The 13,985-nt window shown below is 35.3% G+C and overlaps 1 protein-coding gene across 3 annotated transcripts in view; it reads left to right on the top strand.

Annotated features, from left to right (window-relative positions):
• The window catches only part of LOC126970992 (glutathione synthetase-like), a 30,038-nt gene extending 19,381 nt beyond the window's left edge, over nucleotides 1-10,657 (top strand). For all 3 annotated transcript variants that reach the window (XM_050817158.1, XM_050817159.1, XM_050817160.1), the window contains 5 exons: nucleotides 981-1,085; nucleotides 2,422-2,628; nucleotides 4,894-5,029; nucleotides 7,171-7,262; nucleotides 8,947-10,657. In XM_050817158.1, coding sequence (XP_050673115.1) covers nucleotides 981-1,085; nucleotides 2,422-2,628; nucleotides 4,894-5,029; nucleotides 7,171-7,262; nucleotides 8,947-9,076 — 670 coding nt within the window. In that variant the 3' untranslated portion in view covers nucleotides 9,077-10,657. The remainder of the gene's footprint in view (nucleotides 1-980; nucleotides 1,086-2,421; nucleotides 2,629-4,893; nucleotides 5,030-7,170; nucleotides 7,263-8,946) is intronic.
• Nucleotides 10,658-13,985: the final 3,328 nt, after the last annotated feature.

Below are 13,985 nucleotides of genomic sequence, written 5' to 3'. Positions count from 1 at the left end.
TGCGATCGCCAACAACCGTCTGCCATACGTGGCGATTATTGTAAAACGAAAGTTACAGACAATATAGTTACAGTCCCCGGAGGCCCAGCTCGTGGTAGCCACGGTAGCAGACAAATAAGTGACGAGGAAGGGGGCGCTAAGAATATCCGGGTGCGGGAACGCTACCACAACCAATGCCATTGGCTAATCTAGTCAAGATTGCCGGAATAGGTTGGACGAGTGTAGCGCACGACCGATCGTCGTGGAGGCCTTTGTCCAGCAGTGGACGTCTTCCGGCTGATGATAATGATGATGATGATGAAGGCTTAACAATAATGGGCTAGTGATACTTAAGATGTTATATCTCAAAGTGACTTCAATCAAAAATTCTGAGGCGCACTGCATTGAGAACTAATACTTATATATCGGTAGTATAGGGACCGCCGTATTCAGGACTTGAGGACAATTGTTATTTTATTTATTTATTTATTAGCATCGCCAACACAAGTATCACTAACTAATTACATTAAATATTATTCTTAATAAGTCGTGGGGCGGGTCGTTCCCTTTCCTAAAATATGGTCGAGAAGGCGGTGGCTGGTCCATGCGTCATGCTCGTGAACGGGTGCTACTCGTGGTGGCTGGATGATCTTGTTACCGGGAGGTCTGCTTGATGTGTTTTTTATTATTATTATTTCCTTTAAAGTTAAAGTTATTATATATTTTATTTTATGAAATGCTCACATAATGCCTCTATTTGTTTACGGTATGTGTGGATTCATGCATCTACTATACTCAATAACTCTTGTGTTTACAAGTATTAATTTACTTTTTTTTCTTTTTTGGACTTACTGGTGTAAGCCTTTAAGTTTTTGACATTTGAGTATTTTTGTTGCGTCACTTTGCATATATTGTAATTGCAATGATTTGTAAAACACTTTGAATTTGAATTTATTTTTAACTTATAAATTTAACTTATTGTTATACTTATTCTCACCCAGGGAAGGGCAGCCAGTCGCTGTGGTGTACTACCGGTCAGGGTACGAGCCGGCGCAGTACCCCTCCACCAAGGAGTGGGACGCCAGGTTGAGAGTCGAACGCTCCACGTGAGTATATTAACAATGGACTTACCCCCTTATTCCTAATAGTCTGCTAACTTAAAGCATTGCTAATTCTCACTCTGTCTTCTTCTATTGATCCAAATCAGAATGAGAAAAAACACTCCTTAGCGGCTGTTTAAAGTAAGCGGACCATTATGAATAAGGGGGTTAGAATATACTAGCGTTTACACGACCTGACAACCCGGCATTGCATCACCAATTGTGATTGGTACCTGTGTCCGTTAGATATTCAAAATACTGCTAATGCCAATGTGGCTGACCGGTTACGACTTGTCAATCAAAATCGGTTACAGTAACTATAGTTTAACTGTTCACTTGAATAAGGGTGATCGTGATGTGAGGACAGGTTTACAATATCATTTTAGTCACAGATAGTTAACTTAGTCACTACACATACTAGTGGTATGTGGTACAGAGTTCATTACACGACTGGTGTAAATGTAATTTAACCGAGCGGAACAAATCCTGCTAAACTTTACTAAATTCACACCCAAAGCTGTAGTATAATTAATAATATATATCTATATTATAATAAATATATATCTATATTATAATCATCCTTAAGATTTGTTCAATAACTGTTCGTTCGATACTTAATAAAAAAAAATGGCAGTTGTAGTGACTGCCGATAAAAGTTAAAACTTATAGTATTAAAATTTAAAATTTCATAACGTTTAAAACAATTAGATTATTAATTTCAATTTTTGTTTTTAAGGTGATTTTCGATAATATATTTATAAATGTCATTATTTCAACAATGCACTCTATACATAGAACTTCTCACTAAATCCATTCAATTTCACTTATAAGACATACACATCACTAATGTTGCACAATACGTCAGCTGTATAGCTACAGATACACTGCTATAAGCATTTCACGAGATTTTACTCATCAAAAAAAGTGTCTAACTGTATAATATTATATTTATTTTTCTTATTATTTATCGGGTGCGCGAGCCATGAGCATGTCGGTGACGTGAACCAATAAGATTTTCCCCTACCAAACAGTGGCCAACGCGGGTAAAGAAGTTTTCTCTTCAAAAATAATTTCCAGAGCTTATTTTTTTTTTAATTATTGAAGTAGGTGTTACTTTGCGGAAATCCATAATTATACAAATGATTTAAGTTTTCTTTAGTGTTAATTCCGCCAATATTTGTTTTTAAACAATTCGACACGTGTTTCGCCTCTACACGAGGCATCCTCAGGACGTGTTGTCTCGCCAAAATCTGGCACGAGACTGGATTCAGTCTCAGGCGAAACACGTGTCGAATTGTAAATCAAATCATTTGTCGAAATTAAATCATTTGAATAATTCCAGAGCTATTAAGTGCCCGTCGATTCAGTACCAACTGGCGGGCACTAAGAAGGTGCAGCAGGCTCTCGCAGCGCCCGGAGTCCTGGAGAAGTTCATGGGTGGCGGAAACAGCACGGGCAGGGTCCGGGATATATTCACCGGCCTGTACTCGTTGGACTTCGACGACAACGGCGAGAGGGCTGTTGAAATGGCACTCGCTGATGCCGATAGGTAATGAACAATTTATTTATAATTGTAAATTAATATTAATAAAGCGCTTACACCTTCCTTAAAAGCCTGGGATCCTGTGATACCTCTGGTCTTGCAAGAGAATGTGAGCGGTGGTGATCACTCAACAGAGGGTGACCCGTACTCTCGTTTTTCTTCCTCTTCCATAAAAAGTACCTATTGATAAATACCTTTTTGTAGCGTATATTAATCTTGTTCTAGCTTTTATACACAAATATGATTGCATAGAACTAGATTCAGTTCAAAGCTAATAATAAACGTGAACGCTCTTCGAGATCAAAATATAATTTGTGTTATTTTGAGCTCTTAGAGCTCTATGTTGTTGTTCCTTGTAAGTCTGATAAAAGTTAAATATAAATGTTTAAACCGCAATTACTTTTGAATGAATAAACCGATTTTCACGCAGTTTTTAGTCGATCGGTCGAGCCGTTGAAAAGTTATAAGAGGTTTACATATATCCACACACAGACACACACATATATACACAGGTACGGGAATACATCGCGGGATAGTCAGACAAGCTTCTTAGTACCTTAAAATGTCGAGATCTGATAAAAACTCCAATGTCGAGAGACGAGGTAAAACCAATAAATTCTCGATTTTTGAAAGTTTTCGGAGTAATTTGAAAAAATCATATCTGATAAAAGTTTAATAAAACACTGTTTTTTGAATTTTCAAAATCTAAGTTTGGTCAAGCCTTTTCGAATTGCGCCAACCGTGATGAAATCGTTCGAACCATTCAAAAGTTATAAGTAATTTACATACATCCATACACACACAATACAGGGAATAGTCAGGGAACCTTCCTAGGACCTTAAAACGTCGAAATCTGATGAAAACTCGATTTTTCGAAAAACGGAGTGAAGTCAATAACTTCCCGATTTTTAAATTTTCTAGCGGGAAGTTGATAATTTATGAAAGTATTTAAGTAATTCCAGAACCATTTATTAAATTAAAATGCGCAAACTGAGTAAAAATCTTATATTTCGAACAGCAAAAAAAGTTACAGTCTACAGAACAGTACACAGATTAATATATACAAAATAGAACACAGATGACGTAATGACATTGTCGCATTCTCATGCAATAATTTCAACAGAAGTTTAAAAATGTTGAAAAATAGAATACATAATTCACCTTAATAAGTCAATTTTCCATAAGATCATTTGTAAGAAATCTATTAGCCGCATTTACTGACACCTAGAGCGTGACGTCTTATGTGACCACTTAAGGGTGATTAAAATTATCTTTCCCAAATATACATCTAATTTGTTTGTTTGAAAATATAAAAATTTCTATTATTTACTTTAAGTTTTAGAATTATTTTTTTACGGTTTTTTACGGTGTGCTACTGTTTAATCTGTGGTTGACGGTGCCGGTATGTTTAGTATCGCTTGTAGTGTGTTGTGTTAGCTAGTAAGATATAAACTATCACTGTTTGTTGACTCTAAACAAAATATTTTGTTTTGTTAAGCTCTTAAAAAGATATTTGAAATGAAATCAGGTAATCGTTAGTTCAGTTCGTTTAGTAGACTATAGTATAATGAATTTATTAGTAAAGATAAGTCAATTGATCTGTTCAGCGATAATATAACAAAATTTAAAGATAAATTATTAATTAAGACACTCGATTCTGCAGCGGTAGATATCACATAGATATTAAAATTGTGAATATTTTTTTCTTTATTATTATTCTTGTATTTTTATTTTTTATACCTCTCATTATATAAATTTAACATCTACATAACTTTATTTAGCCTTTACTTCTAATATATAAAATTCTCGTGTCACGGTGTGCGGGACCGAACTCCTCCGAAACGGCTTGACCGATTCTCATGAAATTTTGAGTGCATATTGGGTAGGTCTGAGAATCGGACAACATCTATTTTTCATCCCCCTAAATGTTAAGGGTGGTACACGAATTTTTTTTAATTTTTTTTGAGATTTTTTTTTAAATTTGTTTGATTATGAGTCAGCCTTAAAAAATACATACAACTTCAAATTTTCACCCATCTACGATCAACAGTTACTTTTGTATCGCGATTTTAATATCGGCAATACAACGTTTGCTGGGTCAGCTAGTAATATATAAATTTTAACTTTCTGTACGACTTGTATTTGTGTACTTGCTGTAACTGCCTATAAATATAATGATGCACCTAAGACTTGTTTAATTTTAATGTATCACATGTAATTCTGTTGGTAGTTAATAAATAAATCGTGACATATAGGTTTATTTGGTTGTAGATTTGTTCTGAAGCCGCAGCGAGAAGGTGGCGGGAACAATCTGTACGGCGGAGATGTTCGCGACGCGCTGCTCCGCATGAGACACAGTCGGGAGCGGGCTGCCTACATCCTGATGGAGAGGATCCTGCCGCCGCTGGTGGGTGATGGATTTATATATTAATAAACCGACGGGAACCATCTCACTGAGAACCGAAACAGTAAGGGTGAGATCCATAGAGTGTCCTTAGACTGTGCTTTGACTTTACTCACGTAAAACTTAGCTGAGTGTGAGCTAAGCTGAGGATAAGCTAAGACTAGGTTGTCTTAGTTTAAGCAAAAGTCGAGTTTTCGTTTGATCAACACAAAACAAAACACTCGGCAAGTTTGACGTGAGTATATCTCTATAGATCTCAGGCGTAGTGTCCATAAAAATTGGTGTTTCTTAAAATTTTAATAATTGAAAATATATTTTTTTCTATAAAAGGGCCTTAGGAATGAAGCTTAAATTACTTAAATGAAATCTATCCAGTGGTTTTCCATGATGATGCACGTATAAATAAAAGCTTTTATCATTTTATTTGTATAGATAAATTATTGGCACATAGTTTGACTGACGACATCAGTGCCTCTTTTTCTGGCAGCTGCAGTAATGTACTATAAATTGTACAAACAGTATTGGAATCGGCTGTAAATAGTTTAAAAAGTATTTTATTTAATATTTTAAGTATTTATTTTCGACGCTGCCTTCTATCCGGCCGTGCAGACCCGGCACAGAACGGTACACGAGTGGCTTATTATTAGGCGACCCTTAATTGTAAGGGTCGCCTAAGACGTTCTATACTATATATACATAATGCACGTCGTGTGAAACAAAGCCAAAATATGGAGTGGAACATGACACAAATGACACCATAATAAGCCTCGACTACTATATCTATACATTGCCGCATTTACTCCAGTTGTTTAAAATATTCTTAATCAATAAGTAATGTAATAGTTATTTATGCAACTGTTGTGTAATAAGGGGTATTAAAACACGAATGTGGGTTTATCTCACGAGGCGAAGCCGAGTATGATAATAGTATCACATGAGTGTTTTAATACCTAATTATCAACAGTTGCATACAAGACTTTATCTACACCCAGAATATGAATCGTCTAAAAGATTCTGAAACAGCTTATTGCTAACATTAAAACAGCCAGTCCTAGTAGTACTCGTAACCTAATATCATCAATTACTGATTATATACATATAAACTAAGTATTAGTTAAATTATTTATTTTAGTAGTAATTTACATTTTGTATAGTGCAATTATTAAAATTTACTTGAATATTATGTTCTATTGCAGCTTTTAAAATATCCGGCGGTGTGCTGTCAAAACTTGAATCGCTCATTCTTTCAAGAAAAATGGCGGGGTTTCGAATAACCAAATTTTTTTTTTACGGCGCGCCACGTTCTGGTAGTGTGGAACGCGCCTAAACGTAAATGTTCTTTTTTTGAAATTCATAGAGATACCACGCATCGAGCAATAAGAATGTGGCTGTTTGTTCAAACTCTTTGGGCATGAAGGGATCGAAAAAAAACCAAGGAGTGTTGTTATAAAATTCAGTACAACATTACAACACTCGTTTGGATGATGTAATGGTTATTACGGCATTAGGTGTTTTAAAGTTGGTAATAAGCCAACTGTTTCAGAATCTTTAATTGACGATTTAAAGCATGGGGGTAGATAAAACATTTTTATCTACACCCATGCGATTCTAAAACAGTTAGCTTATTGCCAACATTAAAACAGCCAATGTCCTTATAACTATTACATCATCCAAACGAGTGTTGTAATGAAATTCAGTACAACATTATATCATCCGCTTTCATTATAACACTCCTTTGGATGATATTATGGTTACTAGGACTGGCTTTTTAAAGTTAGCAATAAGCTAACTGTTTCAGAATATTGTATAAAGGATTCATAATATTATGTGTAGGTGTAGATAAAGTCTTGTGTGCAACTGTTGATAATTAGTTATTAAAACAGTCATATGTACTATTATTAACCCACATTCGTGTTTCAATACACCTTAGTACACAACAGTTGCATAAATAACTCATTCAGTTCAGGTGTGATTTTTACAGTGACAGTTGACACATGACTAAGGAGAAAAGTGAGCTTACATTATCTTTAAGCACAATGTTGCCTCTCCGCTATCAGACTGCGAATGATATGTCCTTATACTTATATGTGTAAAACGTGATTGGACCCCTATAACATAATTAATCGTTATTAACTTACTGGCAGGTGTCCGCCTACGTGGTTCGTCCGGGCGCTCAGGTTCCCCCGCCTTTGACAGATGTCGTGTCCGAGCTCGGTATATTTGGTGTTATTATCGGGTATGCATTTTGATTTGTTATATATATGATGTCTCAATATTCAATAATTTAGATTATTAGGGTATACTTTTTTGGGGAACAAAGGGACAAAGTAGGACTGAAATGTGTAATCCTTACTTCAAGATTTACTAGCGAATGCGGGTAGAAGTAAACCTGTCATATATCTTAATACATATAAATCCAATGTCCTGATGTTTGTTTCCAGTGAACTCCTAAACTATTGAACGGATTTTAATGGGGATTACTTCATGGAGTGCAGTTTAGTCCAACTTTTTATTTCGATTTGGGACCCATAATTTTTTTTTTTTTTTCAATATTTGTTTTGTATGGACATATTTTCTATGAGAGAATTAATTGACGCACGGTTTGACAGTTCTACTGTGAAACAATTTAACAGGGAGCATTCATATAAACAGAGTTTTTCTTTATTATTTACAGAACAACTTCTGTCGGGTCAGATAGTTTTTATTATAAAATCATAGACATGCCGTGTGTGTACATTACATATTTTTTGAAATAACTAAATAATATACTAATTTTTCTTAAGACAACAGAAGCCAATAAAGTAGTTTTTAGAATTTTCATTTAATGTTTGTGCTTTACCCTCAGAAACAGCTAAATTAATTTGAACGCAGGTTTCACTGATGCATTAGAGCTAGTTCTTCGTAACATTTAGTGTTTTGTTTCATTTTGATCTGTTCACAAAATGAATCTTAAGTTACCATGTTCTCAGACGCCCACTAGTTGTTAGTATGAGCAAAACTGGTGCTCATCATTATAGTGAGACCCTACTTCAAGACTCACGTACTCACTCATGCTTACATACTAAGTCTAGCCAAAGATTACCATTAGGATGCTTCTTTCTGCAATTTTTGTAACTGGCTGTCGAATGACATTCCTTGCGAAGTGTTTTCAGAGATACGAGATCTCACTTTCTTAGCCCCGATTTCACCGATGACATTTCAATCTGAGTTTAATAAAACTTAGTTTTACGTGAACGGGTTAAAATTCCAGTCTTGATCTCGATGAAACACAAAGCGATTTCACCAATATGTATTGACGTAAACTAAGTTAATTTATTGAATTAGGCGTTACTTTGCGGAAATCCATAATTATACAAATGATTTTAGTTTTCTTTAGTGTTAATTCCGCCAATATTTTGTTTTTAAAACAATTCGACACGTGTTTCGCCTCTACACGAGGCATCCTCAGGACGTGTTGTCTCGCCAAAATCTGGCACGAGACTCTAAAGTCTCGTCGAAACACGTGTCGAATTGTTTTAAAAACAAAATATTGGCCGAATTAACACTTAATTCATTTGTGTAAACTGAGTTTACATATCATAGACAATAGAATGTATCAAACACCTGTCAAAATTGACATCGATAATTTAAAAAAAAAATTTTTTTTGTTTAAATGTCAATGTTTCTACTACGTTAACTACAGTGACAGTTCTTGAACCAATAAGAATAAACGAGTTTAGGCTATAACTAACGGCAATCTGTAAACTCGTTTACGCCTGTAAATGCTCAGTTTCTTTAAAGTGTTCTAATCGCTTTCTACTTCAATGGTGATGTGGCAACACTCCTGTGATTCTAGTGTTGCAAGAATCAAAAGAAGCAATCACCAGATGTCTATATGTAAGAAGACTCATTTGAGATCTCATTAAACTTATTTACTCTAGCTCCAAAGACAAGATCCTGTGCAACAAGCAGGTGGGCCACATGTTACGGACGAAGCTCGCAGAGGCCAACGAGGGCGGGGTTGCAGCCGGACTCGGCGCTCTCGACTCTCCGTTTCTATTGGACTTATAAATAATTACGTTCAAATAGTCCAGGGGGCGATTTTTGAGACTCGAGAGCTCGAAGTCAGAGACATGCAATCAAAATTGTTACACAATAAATAATATAATCCCAAAAATGAATTCTTAAAGTACGGTTCAAGCAAAAAACATTGTGAAAAGTTACCGTCGTCTATGATTCGAGCGCTAGATTCTCAAATATCATCTCATTGGAACAAAATGTCACAAAAAACACAATCGCGCCCACAGCCACTGCAATTCGAATCTGCCATTACTAACTGCAGTGTGACCTACTGTGTCTAATTTTGCATTTTTGAACATTTTTTTTTTGTTTTAGTGCAATATTTCAACTGTACTTAATTTAAAACATATCTCAAAAACCTGCAAAATTCGAGTATGATTTCATTAGTGGAAACAAAATGGCGGACATATATGACAGAAGAAATAACAATAGCTTTCATAGAATAAAGAGACACAGTAATAATGGTACACAATACGAAAGATGGCGTCCTGGTCCATCTATTAATAGGGAAAGGGAAAATTTGCAGGTTTCAAGTCTATCTCGACTATATGTGATTTAATATTTTGTATAATACTGCCTCCTAATATAGAAACAATAGTGAGATTCATATGAAAATATTACAAAATGTACCTAATCAAATTTGTTTTTTTTTTAAATTAATTGTAATATAATTATGTACCAAAGCTGTATAATATAATTATATTTGTAAAACAAATCTGAAAATATAATATCATGATCTACTACCGATTGCCAAAGTTCGTGGCACACGGTAGTGAATTTTTAGTATACGTATTAACGTATACTACAGTTGGTAGAACGAGAGCACGATACCGGCAGTACTTGATCTTTTTGAAAACACATTTTTTTTGTTAATCTTGAACTTCTATCTTTATTCATAATCAAAATAATATTATATTTTTAAACAGATATTTCAATTAATTTGTTAAATATAAAATTCGTTTCGACATTAGATAATTTTATTTATAAATGTTATGGTGTGTTTACTAGATATGGTGAACTTATTTAAAATAAATATTTTTACTATTTATTTTTGTAATAAGCATATCAAAATACCTATTAAATAATATATATTATGCATATAAATTGTGTTATTAATACCATTACTTTTTGGACGTGTAGGAGAGAAATTTTACTTGACATTCCACCATGATTCCGTAACCTAAATTGATATTTTAGTAGTTCATATTTTCCGAATTATTTGTTATTCGTGCTCTTAGGCTCACATGGACATTGGGCAGTATCGCTTAACAGATTCATCATTAAATAACAACTCATGTGTTTTACGTCCACTACCTCCGCGGTAGTAGTGTGTTAACGCGTAGTTGTAAAAAATAGGGTCTCAATGGCGGAGAGACGGGGAAGGGGAGGAGAAGGATGAGATCACACTCGTACAATTAACGGTCTACTTTTATTGCAACTGCATCGCTTACTGCTCAATATCTGTACCGTAGTCTATAACATGTTTATATGCGATTATTATTTATCGTGCCATTATTATTAATCTATTGGTGCTATTTTTGAATGATGAAATATAAAATCGTGTGATAAAAAGTAGTTTTATTTCTAATCCTAAATAAATTTATTATTTTATGGTGAGAAACAAAACAGATAAAGAAGATATTAATTAATGGTACCATACCACGCCCGAACACTGAAACTTCAAATCAGCGCAGCGCCCCAATTTTGTTGATCATGTTGACTCATTATTAGAGTTATCATTTGTTCCTGAGTAGGCGCTTGCTAAATTGCCAGAAACAGTTTCTCCCTGACCTATCCAATACTGTCATGTGATGTTGAAAGCTCACTGAAAATTTCTGAGATCTTGCGGGTCAGGTGTGATTCAGCCACGAACAGCTTATAATATAAGTAATACTAATTTTTTTAGTAGTAGTACAGCAAAATTATTTTCTATGTGCTTAACCTAAGCTATTAATTAAGTGAAAGATGCATCCGTAAGAAATAGTGCAGCAGTCACTCACAAATATGCTGGATGTCAAACCTACTGGCAATCATCTTCAGGGTTCTGTTAGTCTGCACCACAGTCTGCTTACCAGGCATCCAGATCTTGTGCACATAGTCGCATAAAAATAGTCGACGCATCCCTGATGCGCTCGCAATCAGGGCAGCTCCATGACCACCCTGAATGCAATTCCCATTTTGTTCGCTTCATGGATCGCGGCAGAGATATCGCATCCGGAGAAAGAGAATTGTCTTCACAAATAGAAGTTGTTGAAGTTGTCGCACTGACAACAATTTAGTGTCCCATCTTTCCACGCCCTGATTTCATGAAGGCATTTGGTGAAGCCAATCCCATCAGGAGGACTATGAACTCGATATGCTCTCCAACTATTACAATAAAGGTCAATCAATTTTTGGTGTGGAACTGAATTAGCCTCGTTTTATTCTTTTCATTGGCGAGCTAATGTTCCTATTGAACAATGATGATCAAGTTTTATGGGAACTGACGGTTTAGACTCTGTCTCTGCTTTTTTGGGTTGTTGACGTCACTGTAGACATAAAACATACAATTTGTACTATACTGCACTGATGGCAAATCGAAGAAACGTTGGAGGGCGGTTTCCATGTCATACAGTGTAGAAGGAAACCACATTGGTGCTTTGGTTGAAATTGAGAGCTCAGAGCTGCGTTGTTCTCTGCTGGCCAAACATCGTAGAGGGATGACTTCTTCCCTTTTCGCATTACATCCTCGTAAACATAGAGAATAGGGTTTAGTTCATAATTCAAAGGTTTGCAATATCTTCGTAATTTTTTACTATGAGAGTTCTTTGGAAAATTCTCAAAGGGTTAATCCTATAAGTAGCTGTTTGACCATTCATATCCATATTCATTTATTTTCTATTAAATAGGGTGAAACAAATTTGGTCTTACAATAGCTTAAACTATGTCCTATTTAGCCATTACCAATAGCATGCTAACTTGGTCTTGGGTAAAATTTTTATTACAATATAAATTAATTTATTTTATATAACTACTACAAAATTATAATTTTATACAATACAAAAAAAATATTAAAGTCAAGATAAGAATAATCCACTTAGAATGCAATGTTAAAATGCTTTACTCTTCGTGGGCAAAAAACTCTTCTATAGAATAAAATGTGCTTTGAAGAAGCCAACTGTGTAAGGATACTTTAAATCTTGAAACCATTGATTTCAATGCTACTGCTCAATGACAAAACTACATTCTTCTTAGATTGCTCTTTGTCTCTGAATATGCTTCTAATTAAATATTGCATATAGGGCTTGGTGACAGTTTACTGTTCGTAGGATACCCGTTGACAGGGATATTAGCGAATTCATTCATTCAATTTGGAAATGGGGGATGTACACTGAACCATTTTTTAATCTTAGCTCGATCTCGTGAATCTCTCTGTTGCCGTGGGAGCTGGAAAGCAACGTGGTGTTCTCAACTAGCAATAACCACTTCGCTGAACTCCTCCAATGAAGTGCAAATGGCGGTGCATCCCGGTGATCCGCAGACCCATTTGGCCATCCCTCGCGTCAAGGCACCTGAACTTTTCATGGACCGCATGGGTTTGCTCGATGATCATATCCGACCATGCTCCTGCCCAAGGTGTGCCTGTTCCATTAATGGTGAAGAAAGCATTTTCTGTAAACTCTTTATACCCTTGGCGATGACTGTTTTTCAGTATCAACATGTCTTGCCTTATGTGCAAGATGATGAAGAGATGGGCACATTTGGCGTTTTAAGAACAACGATGTAAAATTTCCAATTTTAGTAAGTATTGAACAAAGCATACCTACAAGATTTTATAACGATACTTCACTCGAACGGTTAGCTTAGTTGGTTAGAGCAGCGGCACGGAACGCCGGAGGTCGCTGTTTCGAGGCCCACATCGTTCATAAAATTTTGTTGTTATTCAAATTTTATTTGTGTATTAATCCTAGAAGTGACGGTTATCACTTTAAAAATATAACAAATTGTTTTGATTTACAAGAGCGACATCTCAAGTCAATTTCATAATATAAATATTGGGGTTGAGCAGGTTATCAACTGTAAAGTAGATCCTGTGGATGAAGCCACAACCTGAGAGTTGAACAAAGCATACAAGATTTTATAATGATACGTCACTCGAACGGTTAGCTTAGTTGGTTAGAGCAGCGGCACGGAACGCCGGAGGTCGCTGTTTCGAGGCCCCGCATCGTTCATAAAATTTTGTTGTTATTCAAATTTTATTTGTGTATTAATCCTAGAAGTGACGGTTATCACTTTAAAAATATAACAAATTGTTTTGATTTACAAGAGCGACATCTCAAGTCAATTTCATAATATAAATATTGGGGTTGAGCAGGTTATCAACTGTAAAGTAGATCCTGTGGATGAAGCCACAACCTGAGAGTTGAACAAAGCATACAAGATTTTATAATGATACGTCACTCGAACGGTTAGCTCAGTTGGTTAGAGCACCGGCACGGAACGCCTGAGGTCGTGGGTTCGAGTCCCGCATCGTTCATAAAAATTTGTTGTTTTTCAAATTTTATTTGTTTAGTTGTGTTAGAGGTAGGACCCTCTGTTGGAAAGGCCTGAAATCATGTTAAAGCTTGCTGAAAACGTTCCATAGTTTCAGAAAAGTCGAGAAGATGTTTCCATTTATCCGTCTTTGTAACAACATAAAAAATATAACTCCTTTAGTAATAAAAAATGTTGCGCTATAACCTACGTAATATTATATTATTGCTACCTGCCAAAATCAGTCCAGCCATTTCAGAGATTAGCCGGATCAAAATTTTCAGATCAGACAAAAATTTAAAAAAAAAATATTTTTGTTTATATATAGTAATATACATGTAGTAAAAAACGGTTATTCAATATTATAAACAGACACTCCAATTTTATG

The sequence above is a fragment of the Leptidea sinapis genome, chromosome 22 (genome assembly GCF_905404315.1).
Source record: "Leptidea sinapis chromosome 22, ilLepSina1.1, whole genome shotgun sequence".
NCBI lineage: Eukaryota > Metazoa > Arthropoda > Insecta > Lepidoptera > Pieridae > Leptidea > Leptidea sinapis.
The sequence above is the reverse complement of the archived record's forward strand: the minus strand, read 5'-3'. Positions and strand labels throughout refer to the sequence as shown.